Raw genomic sequence first — 22,145 nt, forward strand, 5'->3', positions numbered from 1 at the left:
GTTTGTTTGTTTTGCCATTTGTATGTTTTGCCGTTTCAATTTGGAGTACACACACACACACACACACACACACACACACACACACACACACATATATATATATATATATATATATATATATACATTACATATAATTTCAACGAAAGACTTTCCCTGTTTGAGCTGCTTACAGCTAAGTTTTGAAAAATACTCCTACATTTACTGCAACCGACTAAAGAGAAGAAGCTGGATGCCTGGATGCTGGACAATTAATGGGGGAGAAAGGTTAGGCCTATGAACTCATGATTAACATGGGCCCTTTTTGCCAATGTCACAATGTTCTATGTCTACAAAAAATGTACACGTAGGTCTCTTTCAAAACCTTTTCATGCTTATTCTAAACTTCCCATAGAAAGATGTTTCCTTTAAAAATTATAAAGCAAACTGTGCAGGACTAGTTTGACTACAATCATTTAATGAGAACATGTCAACAATGTGTTGGATTTGCAGTTTATTGTGAAGATGATCTATAGGTGGTGTTGGTGTGGGAGGTAGCCACCGGCTCCAGTAGTCCAGAGAGCCACAGATGCTCCACTGTTTGTGTGTTGACTCTCAGTAATTTGTTTGCTCTAATTTGTTTTTCCGTGCCAGGGGAGTTCTGATTTTAATTTTGCTCTGTGTGTTTACCCCTCTTTGTGGATCGCTGATCTGTTAAGCAGAGAGAGAGAGAGACAGAGAGAGACAGTCAGTGTGGAGGGTGGGTTGTTCAGAGAGCCAAATTAAAAAAGGAGCAGTGCAGATTGTTTTAAGCTCTGGCAGCCCCTTCAGGCCCAAAGGCCTCGCTTGCAGCCTGCACCTGCTCCGTCCCCCAGGAGCCTGGTTCCTGATCCATGGCCCTCGCTTCTCCTCCCCGGGCCCCTGGCCCAGCCTCTTCTCCTCTCCTCTTCTCTCCTTATATATGTCCTTTCTGCTTTTCACCCTCTTATTTAACTTAACCCAACCCTTTCCGAGCCTTTATCCTTTGCTCTTGCGCTGAGTCTCCTTCTCTTCCTTCACAAAACTCCTGATGCTCCTTTCCTCTTCCCCTGTGACTTCCTGCTTTCCCTTCACTCCTCAGTCCTGGCCTCTTCACCCCTTCTCTCCTCTCCACCACCTGCTCCTCTTTCTCCTCTTCTCATGGTTACATCCACCTTTTGTTTTGTCCTCTTTGCCCTGGCTTCACGTCATCCTATTTTGTTTCCCAACTCCTCTTTACCTTTTTTGTCTTCCAGCCCCTGTTCTTCTCTCTCCTTCTGTCTTGCCCCAAGCAGCTGGCAGACTCTTAATCAGTTTGCATCCACCCTCAAATCATTGTGACTTTTTAGCCTGATTAAAAAAAACACAGCAACACAGGTATGACAACATGGGGACAGATTAACTACAGCGCACAGGCATTGAAATCCTACAGTTAGGCTGAGACACAAAGGATGCAAATGAAAGTCATCACAAAAGTCAGTTAAAATTGTCACAGCTATGTTTTTTTTTTATTGAAATCAAACAGTCACTCCAGTTTATGACAGCACATCCATAGGTAGTTTGCTCAGTCAGTCAGTTCTACATACAGTATGGTACACTTCATCACACATACAATATTTACATTACCCAAGAAGTAACGCTATGAAATGGTTCCAGTAACCAGACATTTAACTTCAATTAATATGGCTTGATTAAAGCAGTCCAACTGTATATGATGTCTAGCCTGGATATTGAAACACAACCCAGGCCAGTGTTGGTCAGAGAGAACCACAAGACGACATGATGGAGGAAGGTGGTCTCTAGAGTCCCAATATCTGGATCAAACTACAACCATCCATTATTAACTCATCGCTCTGTCCAGTCTGTCATTTCAATGATAAAGTCAGAAAAATGAATGTTCTCAGTTACTCCTGGTGGATGTGAAGTCCTACGGGTGCTCCAGTTTTCCTCATCAGTCTCTAAATTATTTGCTGCTCCCCTCCAAAACAATTAGGGATTTTTGTAACTCACAGAATTGAAAAATTATACTCAAAGCTATATGAAGTGTTTTTACACGGACTGCAGAAGAGCAGAGGAAAACTTTGACATTGACTGGAAGTTAACATGGATATCTTGCTGTTATTTATACTTCTAGCAAGCACCAAGAAACACTAATATTAATTTAGTGTTGTCTAATATTTATTCTGCCTTTTTTTCTCCACCCTAACTCCTGAGTGGAGTATTTTTCTCTGAAGCAGCTCGATGCTCAGTGTGATCACGAAGGAGTCCTTTTCAAACTTCTTTGATTACAAATCTGCCTGCAACATTTAAAAGTCATGTTGTGAACCTTAAACAGAAACCACGGTTTGAGACCATCATTTTAAAGAGGCTCCTTACTCTGGGACAATCTGCAAAGATGATCAGCAGAAGGTTCTATAGTCAAAATAAATAAATAATCAACTCAAAATAGACATAGTGATTTTCAATTAAGAGCAACACTCGAGAAACTAAAATGGATTCACACCAAAGGTGAATAAGCAGAAAATATGGAATGATATAGAACATTGAAAAAATGTAAGGCTATCTTTAAAAAATACACAATAAACTGTCTTGATGTAGCACAGCTGGAGTAATGCATTTGAAAACATGCTCGCTTTTCATTTTAGTGAAACAGATTATAATCAACAAGCATGTCAGATTATGCTGTTTGTAGTGCTATAAAGGTTTAAACCTCTGTCATGAATTGTCTGAACAGGCCTTGTTGAAGGAGTGATTTTACAATTGCCATGGGAACTCATAACTTGCAAAGAAACAGCGCTTAATAAAAGTGGTTAAAAGCACTGTTGTGATTTCCAAAGAAACAGGAAATGGAATTAAGTTTGGACCCGACTGATTTTTTTCAAACATTTTCTTTCCTGTGTGCAAAACAATAAATGATCCCGCTTAACTGTATTTGGACGGTGGCCCCAAATCTTCATATCTCAACATCACATGATTTAAGTTGTGATTTTAAACATTTTATTTGGACTATGAGTTGACCCTTACCTGGACATCAACTCTATATGCACCACAACCTTGTTTACAGCAATCTTATTGCATAACAGTTCCACCGAGCTAAAACGTGACAAACATAGGCAAACACTTCCCCGAGACATGTTGGTCAATTTCATTCACAAAGTTCTCAAATGTTGATTTGGTATTCTGACTCTTCATCGGCTGCTTCACGTATGACATTCACACCGAGTAAAACTCTCACACACGGATCCAGCACAAGCAGCACAATCCCCTTCAAACACAATCATTATCAGAACACTCAGCGTCCTCTTCTACTGATGAACACATTTATGTTTCCCATTCATTTGGCCGTTTCTCTTCTCTACCTCCATAGCAGACTGCTCCCATTAAAATAAAGTGAAAATAAATTTCCACTAGTGCAAAATAACGTCTCTCTTTGAGAGTACTAACAACATAAAAAAATAACAAATATATCTATTTGACACAAACGATCCTGTAAAGAATAATACAGTGGCACTGGTAATAAATTATATGACTAAAATAAATGTTGCAGACTTTGTCTTTAGTCTGAAAGACCTAAGGCTGATATGTCTGTCTGCATGTATGCAAACACTCGCCTTCATCACCTGTCTGCACACAACCTGACATATCATTTATGAATTGGAACCATGACACCAGGAGGGTTCTTAATTAAAAGAGACCAAATCTCCTGTGTTTTAATAGACAGCAGCTCAAGGATGAATGACCTTGATGATGCCGTACAAAGGACGCATCAGGCTGACCGCTGCCTCCATCTAGTGGTCAAATATCTTAACTACACTTCTGTACTCGTACCAAACAGATGTTGAAACCAATGACTGGAAGCTCCATAAATCACACAAATCAAACAACCACCTAATGGCGATGACTAAGAATGATAACTGATGAATGACACAGGCACAAATCTGCTCCTCTTCTTCTTCCTTCCCATTAAACAACAAGAAGAGTTGTGGTCTGATGGAGACATACATCATGTTTTGATGGAGATTCCTCCCACAGAAAAAAATAAATAAAAAAAAATAAATAAAGGAAATGACACGAGGATCGATCCTGGCACTCAATGTCATCCCGTGTTTCCTCTGCAGCACATGGATGGTTAGCAGCTGAGACACGGCAGCTGTTCTTTTTAGCCACATGATCAGTCTCCACCTGCTCAAATGGGTTTGTGCGTTAAGACACATGGCAGAGTGGTGATTAGTTGCATCGTTTCATAGCAAGTGAGATGCCACCTGTTTTTTCGACAACACTCTTCTGGAGTCTCCGCACTTTTCTTGAGATGAGAAGTTACCTATAAGTTCACCTTTTACGCCAGTGTCTGTATCTAAAAATAAAGTTCAAAGTTATCTTGGGACGAGACAAATAAGGCAAAGAGTAACTGCCACACGGACAGTTCTGACATAACAGAAGGGAACAAACACACGGTAGCATGTTTATCATGAGGTTCAGTTTGTATGCTCTGCATATCTGCATATCTTTTTTAGATATTGTTGCAGGTGGAGGAGCTGGAATACTTTCTCCAGCTGTAGTTGCTGTGATCTGATGTGAACATCTTCAAGCTGCTGGACTTCTCCCACCTCCTGTCAGTCTCAATCAGTCAGCCAATCACAGCCTTTCTCAGGTCAAACCTCTAGGTCTGGCATCAACTCCTCCTTAAGCTGAACGTCATTGTCAGATCCTGTCCCCACGTCCGAGTCAAACAGAGAGTGGTCCGAGTCCGGGGAGTGTGTGTGCGTGTGTACGGCTGAGTGGCTGCTTGCGTCGCTGTCATCCAGAGTGTCAGTCCTTGAGAAGAGGCCAAGGTCCAGCATGCCTGTAGGAGAGCCGCCGCCAACACTGCTCTCACTGTCTCCGTCATAATAAAGATCGTCCACCTCCACAAACCACTCGGGCCAGAACCTCCTCCGCATCCGCTCGCAGAACATGGCCAGGTTGATCAGCTCTCCTGCAAAGACATCAGACATCAGCAGATACACACGCTTTTAAAAGGAGTGATACAAACCAGCAGGAGGTGTACCTGGAGCTCAATGAAATTCTGAACACAATACATCTGGGGTACTTTGTGAAACATATTTTCTGTTATCTCTTCCCTATGAGCTCTCTCCTTTAAAAATGATGTATCAAAGCAACATCAGGGAGACGTCATTTGTGACATTACAAGCTCGGATTTTGCGGCGTGAAAAGATTAGAGAGTTGAACTGTTTACCTCTCCGTGCAAGATATGAAAGCAAATCAAAGCCTGCCAGTGACTGCAGTAGAGTATTACTGCCATCTACTGGCTGAAAGAAATAACTACACCTTCATTAACCAGCCAGAAAATGAGCCAACAAAACTGTACTTACATGCCACAAAACCAGGTTGAGAGCAAATCTCTTATGAAGTAACAGTAGATAAGACCGTGCTTTCATGCAATCAGCTGCTTCACACGTCTACTGACCTTTAATCAGTTGTTCTGGTCGTGTCCCAGGCAGAGTCCACATAGCCTGGGCAAGATGTCCAAACACTGTGGCATCTAATGTCGACATCTTGGAGCCCATAAAGTACTTCTTATCTCCTGCAGGACAGAGAATAGAGAACAAGCAACAATTTGTCTTTGTCTCTCAAATACTAAAACAAAGGGCAAATGACCCAAGCTAGCTAACAGCTTATACAGCTAATACCGTGTTTCAAAACCGCTCCGAGCCCGATCAGAAACTTTTTTTGATAAGTATTTCATACAATTCAGTTTCCTTCAACACAAGCTGGAAATATGAAGAACAGATATTTCAGCTCGTACACCAGCCAGCACAGGGCAGACGGTTTGTCATTTGAGCACAAAATAACCATCTGTTTCAGAGACACGAGCTTTGTCTGAACAAAAGGGCCGACTGTCTCCGGGAGAACAGAGAAGTCTGTTTACTGTTCAAGTAATTGCTATTTGCTATGTTTCACTCACAGTTTAAAGATGTGTGCTTTGTCCTTAAAGAATATTTATCACAAATACAAAATGTATCACGACGACTGGGATTTCCTCAACAGAAGCCGGTAATGACGATAAGTTTATCACTGACGCAGGCGTCACATCAGGACATCAGGAAACTTCTTTGAGTGTTTTCAAACACAGATTTTCCCTTCAACGATTCTGTTCCACAATTGGATCAATGATGGTGATGATGATGACTCCCATCAGTCTGAGTTTATCACAGTTAATGCAGAGCCAGTTTTTACATCCTCCCCAGAGCAGCAGAGAAGATCCTGCTGCATGAAACACCAGGATGTCTGTGTCTCCCTATGGAGACACACAGGCTGCAAGGGCAAACTGGAGGCAGAGGCCAAAAAACTTTGTGTAACACTTCTTCTGAACAGACACTCATACATGAGGTGATAGGAGGGCTAGAGATGAAAAAGGCAAAGGATGACCAGAGAGAGAGAGAGAGAGAGAGAGAGAGAGAGAGAGAGAGAGAGAGAGAGAGAGAGAGAGAGAGAGAGAGAGAGAGAGAGAGAGATGCGCTCAGAAGACTGAATTAGAGAAGGAGAAGCAGAACATTCAATTAAAAGACAAAACTGCAAATATAAAAGCGCCGTACGAAAAGGAAAGTCTTTGATGTTGAAAATGATGCCATGCTTAATGACAAGGAAATGTTTAGGATAAAAAAAAAAGCAAGAGATGGCAATGGTTACGAAAGTTTAAAATATGATATTAAAAAAAGACCAGCATCCAGCGATGCATTCGAGCTGGAGAAACAGAACAGAACATGGAAACTTAAAAAAAAAAAAAAAACATTCAATAAGAAAAAAAGATGACGTGACAAAAGATGTTTCACTGATGAAAAGACGCTATGGGTGATGAGAGGAAGAAGGAGAAAGCCTACATTTAAGAAAAAGTCGAGAGAAAAATGAGGGAGACTGGATCTGAGCAAAGAGGCAGGTGATGATGCGGTGAAAAAATGCATAGTTTTAATATGATATAGCACTGATAGAAAAAGACTGTAACGACCAGAGCTTTCAGCATGTCAGAGAAGGCATCCTGCAGCCTCACACCATCTCAAATAACAAAATCTGAATCTAGATGTTAATAACTGATCAATGTAGGTTTATGTGACTAAGATAAAAAAAAGATACTTTTCAGTGTTGTGATTGGACGTTATTGGAACATTGACGTCCTTTTACTTCTTCTCTCGCCCAGTAAAACTTTATCACGCACTTTAATTTTTTTTTTTTAATATCAAAATTGGGGGTGAACGTCATGTTTCGTGTCCTATCAGTTAATATTCCCAACAACAATGCATCATTCAGTTGCCAGTATTTAGTTTGGAAGCTAAATTCAGAACACCAGTAGGCACAATAATGCTAAACGGAAGTGTTCACTTCACTTATTTTTACATGATGCTAAAAACAGAGGATCGCAAAGCTGCTTTATGTCACTGAAGTAAGCCTCACATTCAGGTCAGTCAGAACACGTTAGCTGGATGTTGGATCGAGGTCACAGCAGCCTTTTAGTAAGAACATATATCCTTGGCATCCAGGTTTGTGTCTGTGATACTTCCTGACGAGACCCAAAAACTCTCTAAGCATGTTCTTGTATTTCACAAGTCAGCAGTGATTTGGAGAGGATAAAAGCGAGAGGATGAAACCGGCTTAGATTCGGAGGTCTCCTTTTTTTTCTCCTATCCCATTCATACACCGCTGAAGAAGCAGCAGGAGCAACTTGGGGTAAAGTGTCATGCCTAAGGAGACATCAGACAAGTAGCTGCAGGATCCGGGGATCAAACCCCAAACCGCCCGGTCAATAGACGTCTGACTAGCGGATCAGCTGAGCCACAGCCGTCCCTGATATATTGGGCACAACTTTTTGCTGCAACCACGAGCAGCTGCTAAACGGTCTCTTAGAAACTAGTTTGGGAAGCTCCTTTCTTTATACTCAAACATGAACACACATCATTAATAACAGTTTTTCCTTAAAAAGAAAACTAGGTGTGAACAATCTTGAAGCGAGGGGGATGAAACACAACACACAAGAGGAAATAGTTGATGAATAAAAATGTGTGACTTGAAGTGTGATGTGTATGAAATCAGTGATTTTGTCCAACAACAAAAGACGCTTCAAAATGATCTTGTTTCATCTTGAAGATGGACTAGCTGCACTTTCGGCAGCTAGTTTAGATTTATGATTCCCACTTCTAGCACTCAAGCCTGGAAGAGGTATCCATTAAAAGGGAAGTATGTCTGTAGAGTTAACTGATGCTTTCACTCTGTAAAACTTCCCTTTTTATAACAAGTGGTCCCCATTAAAAAAGCACAAACAGATCGATGAGCATCACTTTTCTTTCCAGCATCAAACGCTTTGTTCCCATTTCAACACTTTGATATTGTATCCATGTGGCCGACATCCAGAACTTTCTTCTGTTTCATTCATCTTTCGTAATCCACACTAAATCCGAACACAGACACAAGGAGAGTTTTTATTGTATCTTTGCATCATATGGAAGCCTAACATTCATCTCCAAACTCCTTTAAAGAAGACAAATGCATCAATGATCTATTCATATATATTATATAATGACTTTTCATACTTGGATAAAGGAATGTGCATGTTTATTATGAAACATTTGTCTGATCCTATTAGTCATAGTAATGGAGTAGGTGTGGATAAAGCCTGCCATCAGACACATGCTGATATAACCTGACAGTGCTGAAACAAATTGACTTGATAAGAATGTTATTTAAACATCACTCAAAGATACTTTCTACTCTGGGAAAAATGACTTTCTTTAGGCTGTTAGTTAGAACTTAACTGTTTTTGTCATACCATTTGATCAGACCACTGTGTTTTCTGACTAGCTTTAATGGTCACATATTATTTCAAATACTATTTACCATTTACTCCTCAAACATAAGACAAGTCCATCTGTCTTTTGCCTGCTCCTTTTTTTCAAAAAACAAAACAGGCTGTTTGGTGATTTTCCCTTTTTGACATCACAAAGGGCAGAAGCCCCTCCCCCACGGAGGTGACACTCCCACAGCTAGGTGCTTGTTCTTTCAGCCTTCTCATCGTAAACAATTGAGCATTTTGCAAGGAGGCCAGAGCCACCCGAGCCCTTCCAGATAGGCGTGGCCAGACACAGCTCATTCGCATTTAAAGCTACACATACAGAAACAGCCTGTTCTCAGCAGGGCAGAAAAAGAGGCGTTAAGAGGCACAATCAATGCAGGATCGGAGTGACATTTTAGCAAGAAGCTTCAGAAACATGTTTTGGGGAGCTCTGAGACTAATTTAAACTGGTTGAAAAGGCGTAAAATATGTGACCTTTAATATGAAACATTAATGTTTAATTTTTTATTTTATATACTTTATTAATCCCCAAGGGGGATATTGTGGTTCGCACTCTGTTATTGTAAAGACATGCCTCTCACACACACAGGACTAAATCAAACACATGCACAAGCAGGACCTGGGGACATGCATTAATGGAGAGATGTCAGAGAGCGGCGGCAGCCTCCACTGCACCCCTAGAGATGATGGGATGGTCCAGTGCCTTGCTCAAGGGCAGCTCGGCAGTGCTCGAGAACTGGCACATCTCCAGCTACCAGACTAACTTTCATATTTTGGTCTACATTGGGACTTGAACCAGAAACCCTCCTGTTACCAATCCAAGTCCCTGGGTTCCTGCCTCCTCAAAACAAAACAATACTTTCAAGACTGTGTCACGTGTAGCTCTCAGAGCTGAGCAGATGGTAATCCTCAAGGAACTGGTTCACAGTAAACAATAATGTTACATCATCTTTAATGGTTATTCTTATGAAAGAAGCTTACAGGGAATCTTTGTAGGACAGTCAAAATGCCTGAAAACAAACGTAAAGGTCTATTTTCAATGTCGATCAGAAAAGAACTACATCACTTGCAACATTCACAATCTGAATTTTTTTCGACCATTCTGTTGTAAAAAAGAAAATACATGGGTCAGGCTCCTTGCTGCCACTACTACTGACATCTGATGTACTGGAAAAACATAGCCAATTTTCAGAAGTTGATAAAGTTCCGAAAACCTCCTCCCTTATGCAGAGGGGTTTATAGTGAAATGCATGCTCTTGTGTTTCCTAAATAATAGCTCTGCTAACTCTATTATCACATTATGCAACAGTGTTTGGGTAATCTCTTAGACAAGCAGATTACTGCACAAAACTGTGATGAGTTAAGTGGTTGTCCTAATGGAACATGTTTTATTGGCTTCGGTTTGGGGAGGAAGCATTAAGAATGCTCACACCCACACCCACACACACACACACACACACACACACACACACACACACACACACACCCACATTTAAAAAACAGGAGTTCTCTTCTTACCAAGCAGTGTGGCCAGTGTCCTCATGTCCTTCTCCATCAGTGTGTACACCTCTTCTTTAGAGAAACGTCCAATGCCGTGACCGTACATCTCCCTGCGTACCATACTGCCGTTCAGGTGGCTCAGCAGCCACTTCAGCGTGTCACTCAGAGGGCCGCTCATCGCTAGAAGCTTCTGAGTTTCCTCCAGGTTATCCACCCACTGGCAGTAGGCTATTGTCCTGAAAAACACAACACGCTCTGAGGAGGTCATCAATATTTTTATAATTTTTTACGAAAAACATGGTCTTAAACAAAGGTCTCCTGTGTGTGGGCCTATTTTGTTGGGATTCTGAAAGAAAAATGTAATGTATATACATGAATAGCAACATTCAAATCTAAAAGTTATTAACAGTATTAACACTTTTTTTCATGTGGATCATTAGGAGTGACAGATTTTTTTTCAGAAGTTTGGGAACCACTGTTTTGCAAGAAGTAAGATGTCCTGTGACAACTTCCTTCTCTTTTTCATTTCAAGATAAAAAGAGAAAGTTCTTTACATGTGATCATAAACAAAACAAAAAAACACCATAGCTGTATGTAGTAATTCCCTAACAACAGGAAGTATTTTAATTTTAGGGCCCTGCAGACTTTGATGAGAAGAATCTGATATATTTTCGCCCATTGTACCATTATTAGACAGGACAGCTGAAGAGAGGAAGGAAATGCTGGGGGTTGAGAGTGGATGATTTACAGCAAAGGGCTAGTGTCAGATTCAAACCTGTGGCTGCTGTTTTGAGGATTCCAGCCTCTCTACATGAGTTCACGCAACATAACAGATAAACCACCTGGTGCCTCAAAGACTAATTCTTTAAGAAAACATCAACAATATTTTACACACTAAAGGATTTATTAAAAAAATCTTTGTATATCAAAACTGACAAAAGATGATACGCAGCATACTCGCATCTCACAGTGATCAGGATCAAAAATGTAACCACTAATTGTGTTCGTTATTGTGTACAATAAATAAGTCCTAATGTTTGAAGTCATGAAATCCATCTTATTGGCATCAAATGAAGAGCAGATATTCTTGAAGAATAACAAAAGTAATTTCCTATCAGCTATTACTGTCAGGAAAAAGGAGAATCTGAGTTTGTTGTAAAACTTGCAAGCTGCACAATATCATCAACGCTAAGATTATTTTTTTTTAACCAGAGTATCGTTCCCTGTTTCCTGTCACCGTTAAGCCTTTTCGTCTATGGCAATAATTCTCGTGCTGATCAATAAAAGTGCACCCCCCCATCCCCCCCCCCCCCCATCCCCCCCCCCCCCCCCCCCATCCCCCCCCCCCCCCACACACACACACACACACAGTGCGCTGCCACATTTATCAGCTACACCGCTCTCAACTAGCTGCTGGCACACAACAGCTTACATTCAATCATTCAGTCTGTCAGGATGCTGTCATATGGAGAAAATAGGCAGAGCTAATGTATACAGGAAAATGGCCATAGGAGAGAAGATATACAGTGTACTTGGCAGAAACTCCACATGACATTTAGATTCCATCTTGCTTAATATGTTAAAAAAACAGAAAATAAAAGAAATCTGGACAACCATTCAGGCATTAAATCTGTGTCACAACAGCAGACACACAGATCTTGTTTCTCTAAGTGCAAACAAGCCAAACCTCACAATCCCTTTCTAATGCTGCCCCTCTTTAACTGCACCTAATCCTTTCTGACCACAAGAGATTTAGTCAGGAAAACCAATAAGAGACAATAGTTTTACACATATCCTATTAAACAAAACATCACAAGAGGGTAGCCGACTGTCTGTACTTTTTGGTACATTCACTGTCAAAGCCAAGCTGTTAGTGCGTGCAGACACTAACAAGATTAGGCTGCTATATTCTTACACACTTTCTCACACCACCTTATTAAAGACACAGACTGAGCTTCTACCTCAGCTCGTCTGGAAGCCTGATGTCAGATGGTGACTAAGCCCAGAGATGTGATAAGACTGTGAAGGAGGCTCTGTCTCCAGCCTGTAGTTTTCTAGACCATTCTATATGACTGGTCGCTCAATAGAAATTGAATTATTGCTTCTGGCCTGTGTTACAATGAGGGAGTGGTGGCTGTTCAGTGACCACATGCTTCTTTCCGGATATCTGATATAACAAGATGATATCATGTTGTTTCCGGTAGGATTTTTTCTGAACCTTTAAACTGCATTTAGAAGGTTTTCCAACTCGTGCTTAGAGGTGTTGCTTAGGTGGGTATAAAGGTTCTTTATCCTCCAGGTCTGAAAGCAGCATTGTAAGAAACTGTAAGGCTAGAGCAACTCATTACAATGTTAGCCTGGAAAAACTTTGGGGAAAAAAAAACTGAAGGCAGAAATATCATTGGATTTGACCACAATTAAAGAGGTAAAACTATAGTTGCTTTATGGTATTTGACATCATCACTGAACATAATTTTTTTTTATTCTACAAGCGATCTCAATTAGATCTACAGGGCCAATCAACTAAGCGACAGTACATCAAGGGAGCAAATGAATGATACTACTGAATACATTTATAACATCATCTTTTTAAAGGGTAATTAGGGATGAGTAGCCTGCTGTGCTTTGGTTTAAATAATGCAGCGACAAGCTGTTTTCAGTATCCAAAGACTGTAAGGGTTAAAGGAGCAATATGTAATATTATCTACTGAATTCGACTGTTAAATGACCTTTCTACTGTATATGATCAGACATTTAGGAAACATGCTCTGTCGAAGCGCTGTATTCTCTGACAACAACACAGCAGCCAGTATGTTCTTCCTCTATGTTTTGATTCCAGTCCTGAATGGTCTTGTATTTGTTTTGATGAGAGATAAGATAGACGTTTTAAGACACATCCACACAACCCTTGTGGAGATCTCTCTGTATCAACAAGTGTTGCAGTGGGTAAGTGAATTGGTTCAAACTTTTTTAAAAATATCCAAGACCAGAAAACATTTTGATATCACAACCTCTATGTGCCTCGACTATAGGGAGGAGGAGACGGGAAGGAGACAGCTTCCTCCAATGTTCTGAATTTCAACCACAGTGCACCATTTTAAAAATTACGTTTCAGGGTTATATATTGCTCCCTTAATGTTTTTCTACTCATAGAATATCTATAAAGTTGTTCTAGAAAGTGTTACCAAAAACAGCCCATTCACACATCCAAGAATAATACCCCGAGCAACATTAGCAGTCATTTGGAGTTTTGTTTGTGTCCACCTGTGTTCGCGTCCACCTCAGATTTGATTGGATTTTTTAAGCTGCTTAATGCTTCACTATGTTCAGCAGCTGGACATTTTATGTTGTCTGCCTGTGAGGTTCAAAGCTTTGTCTCTGAAACACCTGCCTGCTGCTAGATGAGAGAGAGAGAGAGAGTGGAGTTAGAAACCAGATGACAAGAACATAAAGGGCTCAAATGTATGGAAAGGGTTAAAGCATTCAGATGCTAATTGTCTGAGAAGTTTCACAAGAGAAACCTCCCCATTACAATGAAAACATGTTCTTAGCCCAGCTTTTACAGAGTTATGGAAATTCCAAACAATAGTCTTTGTTGACTATTGTCTGAAACAAACTAACATGTGCCACTTCTTAGACATCAACTGTGAACCAAGCAACGTGCATTCTCTTGTCCTTTGAATTCTTGCTTCCTTGCGTTTAAAACTGCATCAGTCAGTGGAGCGGAATCAGAGATGCCCTCACCATCAGTTTCTCTCGCTGATGTGTAGCTCAAAGTGCACCACGCCGCCACACTGCCCTTCCCTGACATAAATAATTGAATCAATAGGTCTATATGTGGGTCTGAAGAAGACATGGTGTGGGTGGAGGAGCAGAAAGGAGAGGAAGGGGGAGACACAAGGGAGAGAGGGAGGTAAAGAGGATGTGGGTTACATGAATGACCTCTAAAGCTTTGAGGAGTGTTACGGAACCTCACATCTTTATTTACCCAATTATGACATCTGTAAACTCAGGAGTCCACAAGTTTAGTTCAGTGTAGCTCCATACATTATTAAACTAAGGAGAAGAGTCAACATCACACTGTTCTTTTGTGTGTGTTGGGGGGAGATTCATGGAGCTTTTAGGTAATGGAAAACACTCTGAGCCTCTCTGGGCGTGGGCTGAAGGAGTGTTAAATGATTTCCTAGCAGCACCGTGTTTCTCACCCAGAGGTTCTTGAGTGACTCACCACAGTAAAGGACGCCTGATAGCACTTCACTGATGATGAGGATCGAGTCTACCAAAGGCTGGTAGGCTACGCAAATAACGCTTAAATTAACAAACAACTAAAAAAGAAAAATGTTAGACGTCTTGATGTCTAGATGTCTTTACAGATGTTAAAATCAACGTGTGACTGTTATTTTCTATGAGATCTGTGTCGCTGGTTACTGATACAGCTTAAATGTGATCTCCTGTATTGAAATGTTCATTTAAATAAGAATATGTAAATGTGCATAAACCCGTCAGTGAATGCGCGATATTGACCCTCAAGGACAGTTACATAAATGACTTGTCACATTATTCTCCCTTTTTAAACAGCTGAAAGTTGCCTTATAGTTGGAACTTCCAACAAGGTTGCAGCGAGAGGAATCACAGTTTAAAACAGGTTTTCAAATGCACAGTAAGCTTGTTTAACACTAAATATACACTCTGTGTATGGGACCCTTACCAGTAGAGGTGTTCCTCCACCATCTTGGTGACAGCCCGGGACACAGCTCTCTCCTGCGGGGTGAGGTTTTGGTTGAGGTTCACGCCGAGCTTCTCCTCCAGGAAATCTACGATGAACTCTGACCCTGACGCTTGCTCGTGGTTGTATTCCATCCATGGCATCTTACCCTGCGGGGACAGCTTCCCGTCAAAGTAGTTCTGCGGAGGGAAAAAGCTTTTTGTGAGAACATGTAAAATCTATGTAAACTTTTGAAACAGAAAGAGCTTTAACTGTAACTGTAGAGTGAAATGGTTGTTGTTTTTGTTGGTGTGTATATTTTCTTCCCAATCGGTGGATTAGGATGATACAAGGGTTGCTCCACAGACTGCTTCTACAGCTGGGTGCTTTCCTTCCTGGTGAGTCTGCCATCTCACTGTAAACAAAGAATATGGTGCAAAAAAGCCCAAGCCATATCCCCTTCCAGAGAGGGGTGTGGTCTGACACAGTTCAATTGCATTTAAAGCTACAGACCCAGAAACAGCCTGTTCTGGGCAGGGCTGAAATACAGGCGTTTATAGACGTGATGAAATACAGGATCTGGCAAGAAACTTCACAGACATGATGTGAGGACTTCTGAGACTTATTAAAACATAATGAAAAGGAGACTAACAGGTGACCTTTAAACAATCTTGTGCAAGTCACTTCCATTGTTAAAGTTCCTTACACAGGATAGGAGCGCAAAATAACAACAATGTTGCCACACAACATTATCTGCTAAGATTCAAGTTTCCTCTAGTTCAGCGTACACTTATGAACTATTGGATTCCAACAGATAATCATATCTCATTCAGTGTGTTGCTTATTGTAGTAGAACGATCTGATTGAGATTTGTTTATGTCTTGAGATAACAGTTATCAGCTAGATTTATACAAATACATTTTGATTTGAAATTGATCTTTTAAAGTGTCAGAAAAAAAATCTAATAAAAATACAGCAAGCTAAAGGGCAAATTCAGTCTCTGACAAAAAATCCAAAAGTGATGAAAGTACACATTGTACTTGACTTAAATACTATAAAGTATGGGATACTAAAACAAATCGGTTAATCACATTTAGGCCAATCAATCGTCTGTTAAATCAAGAGCATTGCATTGATGTGTGTTTGCTGAAGGGACACTACTTGAAAATGAGGTGTATCACCTGGTAGGGCAGGTCCACCATGCGCAGGTATGTCTCTATTTTGAGGCAGAAAGGTGAGAGGCTTGGCACGCCATTCTTTGGCCTGGAGAACTGATGGAGTATGATGGCGTCTTTAGAATCCAGTTCCTGCTCCTTCCTACACAGAAATCACACATGGAGAAAACAAAACATTAATAAACAGTGTTTGGTTTCCTGATCATTTTGCCTTTAGTGTGACATAACTTACTATGAAAAGTTTTTATTTTTCCTGATCCTATGCTCGGACATTTTCATATTTCACATCCATACTAGGGTACGATGGAAAACTTTAATATCTGCTTTACAGGTTTACTAAAGCACCATCAATAGAAAGACTTTGCTTTTGTTATCTTGGTAATTTGATTGGCATTGAGCAGAAGGCAAGTGCACTTAACTCTGAAGGTTTTTGTTACTATGATGGATTTCCTAATTTTTAGATGTTTTTTTTAGAAACAAACAGCAACAAATAGCTGATTGGGAGGAATATAATGTAGGCTTTGATATTCTACATACTTCAGTCAGTGTGTGTACACACCAGCAGGAAGGATTAGAGAGCTTTGATGCAACTTAAAAGACAACAAGTCTTTGATTCAAATGTTCAATCGTCACAATTCAAGCTCAAATCAGTCGATCTTCTGACCGGTTTTCTGGGCCAGCCAGACGGTGAGATTACTCCAAACAGAAAGCCTGATTTGTTGTTCAGTGTCAGGCTTCCCAAACATCCCAGGAAGAAAAAAGATCACACCTGCAGTATGTTATAGCACGGTGACACAGCAGTAAATGATAGAGATAGAGATAGAGAGAGAGATAGAGATAGAGATAGAGATAGAGATAGAGATAGAGACAGAGACAGAGATAGAGATAGAGATAGAGATAGAGATAGAGATAGAGATAGAGAGAGAGAGATAGATAGATAGATAGATAGATAGATAGATAGATAGATAGATAGATAGATAGATAGATAGACACTTTATTGATCCCAAAGGAAATTCAAATCCCTGTGTCCCTGAGCTCAACCGCCTACTAACATGCACACTTTGATTTTCAGCAACTGTGGAGGCTTCTCTTCATTAACTCTTAAAAGAACAGCTTCAGGAAAACCTATGAATTATTGTCCTTATTGAAATCACATTGAAAAACACACACAACATACACAAACAAATCTCTCATACTTCTTTTTTCTTTGTGTTTTTTTGTTCATGAGGATGGTTCTTTCAAATGAATCAAGCTGAGTATATTGTTATGTGGAAATAACAGCTGGTATTGATCTTCTTATATCACTATCCACGCATAGTATTGGGAGCTTCTGTTGGAACTAAAACGATTGACTAAATGAATCATCACACTGCCCCAGTTTGCTGGCCAATTCCCATCCCTTGGCAACAGTCATTCACACTGTATGCTGCAGTCTCAACACAAAATATCATAAACGATTCCACAGGTGTTATTCTCCGTCTCTTGTCTCTGGACTGTTGTGGATCTGAGATCCTGTGATTAGCCGTTTAAAAATGCTCAGTAGTATTCATTAGTGAATTTTGTGTGAATAAAAACGGTCTAAAAACTAGTGATGCTTCAGTTTGAAAGAAAAAAACTTGTTTTAAGAGGAGTTCAGCTGAGTTAACACTGATCTTAAATGTGTTTCCATGTTTGTTGCAGACACATTTGTTACAAGACTCCTGAAGAGACATATAAAATAGAACACATTAGAATACACAAAATAGACCCAAATACACATAGTAGAGTAAACTGTGTCAGTGAAAGGAAATGTTAGGAACTGGCATCATTATCATTTTGACACACACAGATCAGACAGAGCATTCTGATCTGTGGCATCACTTACTCTTCAAGTCTGAATTATTTAAAATTATTCAATCGGCTGTCAGTGTGTACTCTACTTTTTCATCTCACATTATGTCATGAATAATACAATCTGTGGGAACAGTAAGCTTAATAAAAAAAGGAGTCTAATACAACAGAACTGGGTAACCTCACCATCTAAACAGTGCAGTGTTTATTTCAGAGGTTGCAAGCAGTGACGCTCCTCACTGCGCTCGGCGATGTGAACGGGTCTAAGTAAAGTATAACATACTTTTAAACAACAGCACAAACTATTAGCCTTCTTCAAGCCTTCAAAATGTCCATACATACGAATCAACACCTGCCTTAAACACCGCTTTGTGCCAAGTGGACACTAGGAAAGATCTACGATATCTGTTGATCCGTGTAGAAGAGGAAAATTTCTCACTTCATGGCCTTTTGAGACGCTGCGCTTAATATAGCTGTGGAACCATATTTAGAACTGATCTGTTATTTGTTGATGAGTGAGGGCAAACAGAAACATCTTTCTGTATCAGGCATCTCAGCCCCACAAATGGAGCTCTTTGGCCCTGCATAGATTTTTTATTGGACCGTATTAGTTTCAGCTTGGTGTGCCAAATTAACAGGTAACCAGGTAATAAAGTCTGTGTGCTGTCTCTGTCCAGTTTGTTGTGGTGCTGAAACAGTTACAAGTCTTGTGGATCGCTTTCTATGATAAAACAGTGCTGAGCACACTCCAAATCTATGTGCTTTCTGTATCCTGTCCATTCTCTGTCTGCTGTCTGATTATTATGTCCTCTGCTTTGTGTCTTTATTTACCTAGACTACTTCCATTGGTGCAAAGCTCTCATTGAAAGCCACAAATGGAGCTCTCCAAACACCAAGGATCGCTTTTCATGGAGATGAAATGGAGTACAGGAGCTGAATACAGTGGCAGAACTGCCGCCAACGACCACATCACATGGCACGTACAGACGATGCCGGCAGGCTGCAGCTCCAGCCTCAGTCGCTTGCACGTGATTCAGCAGCAGCGTCTCTGCACGAGATGCAAGGTTACACAGATTATCATGAGAGGGAGGGGGAGCGAAATCTAAAACTCCAGGCCACTGTGACAGGATGTAGGTAAATACTATCCGGTACTGGCCTAGCCCAAAATAATCCCCCCATTGACAGGCACGCATTTCCTGCTCGAAGGACCTAAGACCTGAGATTAGGCTATCATGTTTACATCTGTGGGACTCATCACATCCCATCCATCCGCCTCCTCAACAGGGCACAGCAGTAAATGCTTGTGTTTTCTTTCAATATCTCCAGGCAGCAGCTGTGCATCTCACGGTAGAGTTCATTAAAGGTGGCTTTGACTCAGCAGCGCCCCGGGGTGCGCTCCGTTTATTCACGCTCAGGTGCCGAGGAAATGGCACGAGAGCTGGCACATGAACCGACTCGTGACTGCTTTTTATTTATTTGATTTTTTCCCCCCCTCCTCCCCATCTAGTGTCGTGTCCTTGGGAGGAGGAAAACAGCGTCTGAATTCTCAGAAATCACCGCGAGATTTGCACAAAAAAATCACATCCCATGGAGGGACTCACCCATATCCATTCATTTATCCCGCAGACCAATGACATCAATCCGTCACTGTCAGCAGGGTGATTATTACTTAAATCATCTGCTCAGAAGGATAAATAAAAGTGATTAGGCTACATTAAATAAACCCAGCACAGTATGTGCTCCTACCTGATGGCGAGCAGTTCATGCAGTAGGTAAGCTGCAGCAGCCAGCAGAGCCCCTCCAGTGATATACAGGGTCTTTTTCCACCAGGAGTCCGAACCAAGAGCTGACATGATGCCTCCGTAGTCCTGTAAAGGGAAAGCGATGATATAGCCATACAAAGACTGCTGCTGCTCGGAGGCGCACAGCCCTATGGGCAGGCTGTGATTCCGCCCGAGCTCAACCACACACGGCCGGGAAGAGGCAAAGCCAGCAGCCCAGTACATCCTCCCTCGGTTACAGCCAGCCGGCGTCCTCCCTGCTGTCGTCCCCGGGCTTCATCTACGGGCCCGGCAGCTCGTCTACGGCATGGCGGCGGTATGGGTGATATTATTCCAGAAACCCAGAAGGAGTAAACATTTGGACGCCCCCTCCCTGGGAAGATGCTCACAGCAACCTGCTTACTTTCCCTTCGCAGATTGTGCAATACTTCAAGTAACCACAGAACAACAGCTTCACTTCCGATTGCAGATTTCAAAATAAAATGATAGGCTACAGCTGGGGTTCAGGGAAATTCAATTTATGACGACATTTTGTGAGCTGGATCATGACATAAAACATGTCAAACTGCCTAACTATATGTTGGCGTTTTTATTTTTAAATATATTTGTGAACAATTAATCATCTTACGAACAGCATACGTGCTCCACACTGAAACTCACATGAGCGCCTCCTCAATTTACATGATACTCCATTATTTATGGCGAAAAATAAACCCCTGTAGTGATTTAAACGTGTTTTATGCTACTAGCATTGCAAATAATTTGTTATTTTTGGTGAACCTGATGATTGTCTTTCAGACTAATCCTTCTGTGTTTTTTAAGTGTACACATCATTTGACGGAGCCAAAAGCAAACATTATAAGGATAAGGATAATCTTCACTGATCAGCAAGCAACAGCTATAATATCTAAATGGATGGTCTTAAAACCGCTCGAGAGATGTGATTTAACAAGATGAAACCATCATATTCTGGATAACGTTTTCTCATTAACAAATATACTTGTAATTAGTCATTTTGTTGAATGTTTCCTTTCTTTTGCAAGTTTTCCACATGAAAATTGCAGGAAGGTACCTGATTTTGAAAAAAAGCTGGAAAGAAGAATATAAAGGTGGGGCCATAAGTTCTGAATCCTTTTTGATACCGTATTATTTACTTTATTATATTTAAAACCATGTCTTATATTAGTCAACTGTTTTTATTAAACGTTTGTTCGTCAAAAACAATGCCTGTTTTTAGCCCAGTACTTTTATTTTTAAGAGGAATATGAACAACATCCTGTAGTGATGGGTCAAATGATGGGAGCTTGACATAGCAGGCCCATTGTCTGCTCCAGCGGAGGAGACACCCCGCCCTGACGAGCCCCTGCATCCCAGTCAAACCAGTGGCTCTAATGCACATAATGTCCATTGGCCAGCAGCACTCAATGACGTCATGTCGCGATGTTATTTTCATAAGCTGTTACTGTGCATCTAACATCCAACTCAGCAGAGTCCAGTGCTGAAAGGAAATACCTTTTATTTACCAAATGTAGCCGAGTGTGTAGCGTTTGTTTTTCTTGTAAATAAAACTTTCTACATATTGTAAAGTTATCCTACAATTTAAATGGTTGCCATTTCTGCAGGGGAAAAACACTGCTAAAAAACTACTAATGAACAACAGAAAACTATCAGTTGATAGTGCAAAGCAAATCACTGATAACCTGTTGTATTTGCAGATGGAAAAAAAAAAAAAAAAAAAAAAAAGGAACTCACTCTGGAACAACTTCTCAGGTGTAGGAAGACGTCCATCCTGTAGGCTTAATCCAGCGGCTGTTTTCGGAATCGGATTGCCCAGCATGCCGACGCAGGACGTAGACAACTTCGAGAAATGCAGATTTCGTAAAGCTCCAAACGTTACATCACCAACCGTGCCATCCTAATGCTGCGGAAGTCCAGTCTCATGTAGGCCAGCAGGTTACGATCTGTCCAGGTCCATAATCACGGTAGTGCTTGAAAATGTGCATTAAACTATGGAAACGTGATTTGCTGCAAAGTCCTTTCTGCAGCCATGGCTACTGCAAGTTATGTGCGCGCTCTCGTGGCTCTAAGGAGCGTGCCCCAGAGCTGCAGCGTTTGTTTACACAGAAAAGGAAAAGAACGAGTAGGCTATCCTGCAGGTACTAATATAGCCGGTGACGGTACTATATTTAGTATATATATTAGACTGTCCCACCAATTCTCTAAGACATTACGCATCGTCAACAAAACCAAACAGTCCGTTCATTTAAAAACTGAAAGATTACCATTCACTGGTCTGCAGGGACACCTGAAATAACCCC

At 40.9% G+C, this 22,145-nt stretch overlaps 1 protein-coding gene across 2 annotated transcripts; it reads right to left on the reverse strand.

Annotated features, from left to right (window-relative positions):
- Positions 1–1,474: 1,474 nt before the first annotated feature.
- Positions 1,475–22,082, reverse strand: faxcb (failed axon connections homolog, metaxin like GST domain containing b). Of its 2 annotated transcripts, XM_079344007.1 has the most exons (7): positions 21,580–22,082; positions 19,793–19,914; positions 16,223–16,358; positions 15,045–15,241; positions 10,355–10,572; positions 5,462–5,578; positions 1,475–4,969 (listed from the first exon to the last, which is right to left on the reverse strand). In XM_079344007.1, the coding sequence occupies exons 1-7, from the start codon at positions 21,613–21,615 to the stop codon at positions 4,647–4,649; spliced, it is 1,149 nt and encodes a 382-aa protein (XP_079200133.1). In that variant the 5' UTR covers positions 21,616–22,082; the 3' UTR covers positions 1,475–4,646. The 2 variants fall into 2 exon arrangements, with proteins under 2 accessions (XP_079200133.1, XP_079200132.1); XM_079344006.1 differs by lacking the exon at positions 21,580–22,082 and having other exon boundaries at positions 19,793–20,558.
- Between the last annotated feature and the right edge of the window lie 63 nt (positions 22,083–22,145).

Source organism: Symphodus melops (assembly GCF_947650265.1).
Source record: "Symphodus melops genome assembly, chromosome: 5".
Classification (NCBI taxonomy): domain Eukaryota; kingdom Metazoa; phylum Chordata; class Actinopteri; order Labriformes; family Labridae; genus Symphodus; species Symphodus melops.

Excerpts from the sequence above, each read along its gene's own strand:
- faxcb (XM_079344006.1), bottom strand. The coding sequence starts at position 20,052 with ATGTACTGGGCTGCTGGCTTTGCCTCTTCCCGGCCGTGTGTGGTTGAG. Across the intron at positions 10,573-15,044 it reads GTGGAGGAACACCTCTACTG|GACAATAGCCTACTGCCAGT; the intron begins GTAAGGGTCCCA and ends TGTGTTTTTCAG. Across the intron at positions 5,579-10,354 it reads GACACTGGCCACACTGCTTG|GAGATAAGAAGTACTTTATG; the intron begins GTAAGAAGAGAA and ends TCTGTCCTGCAG.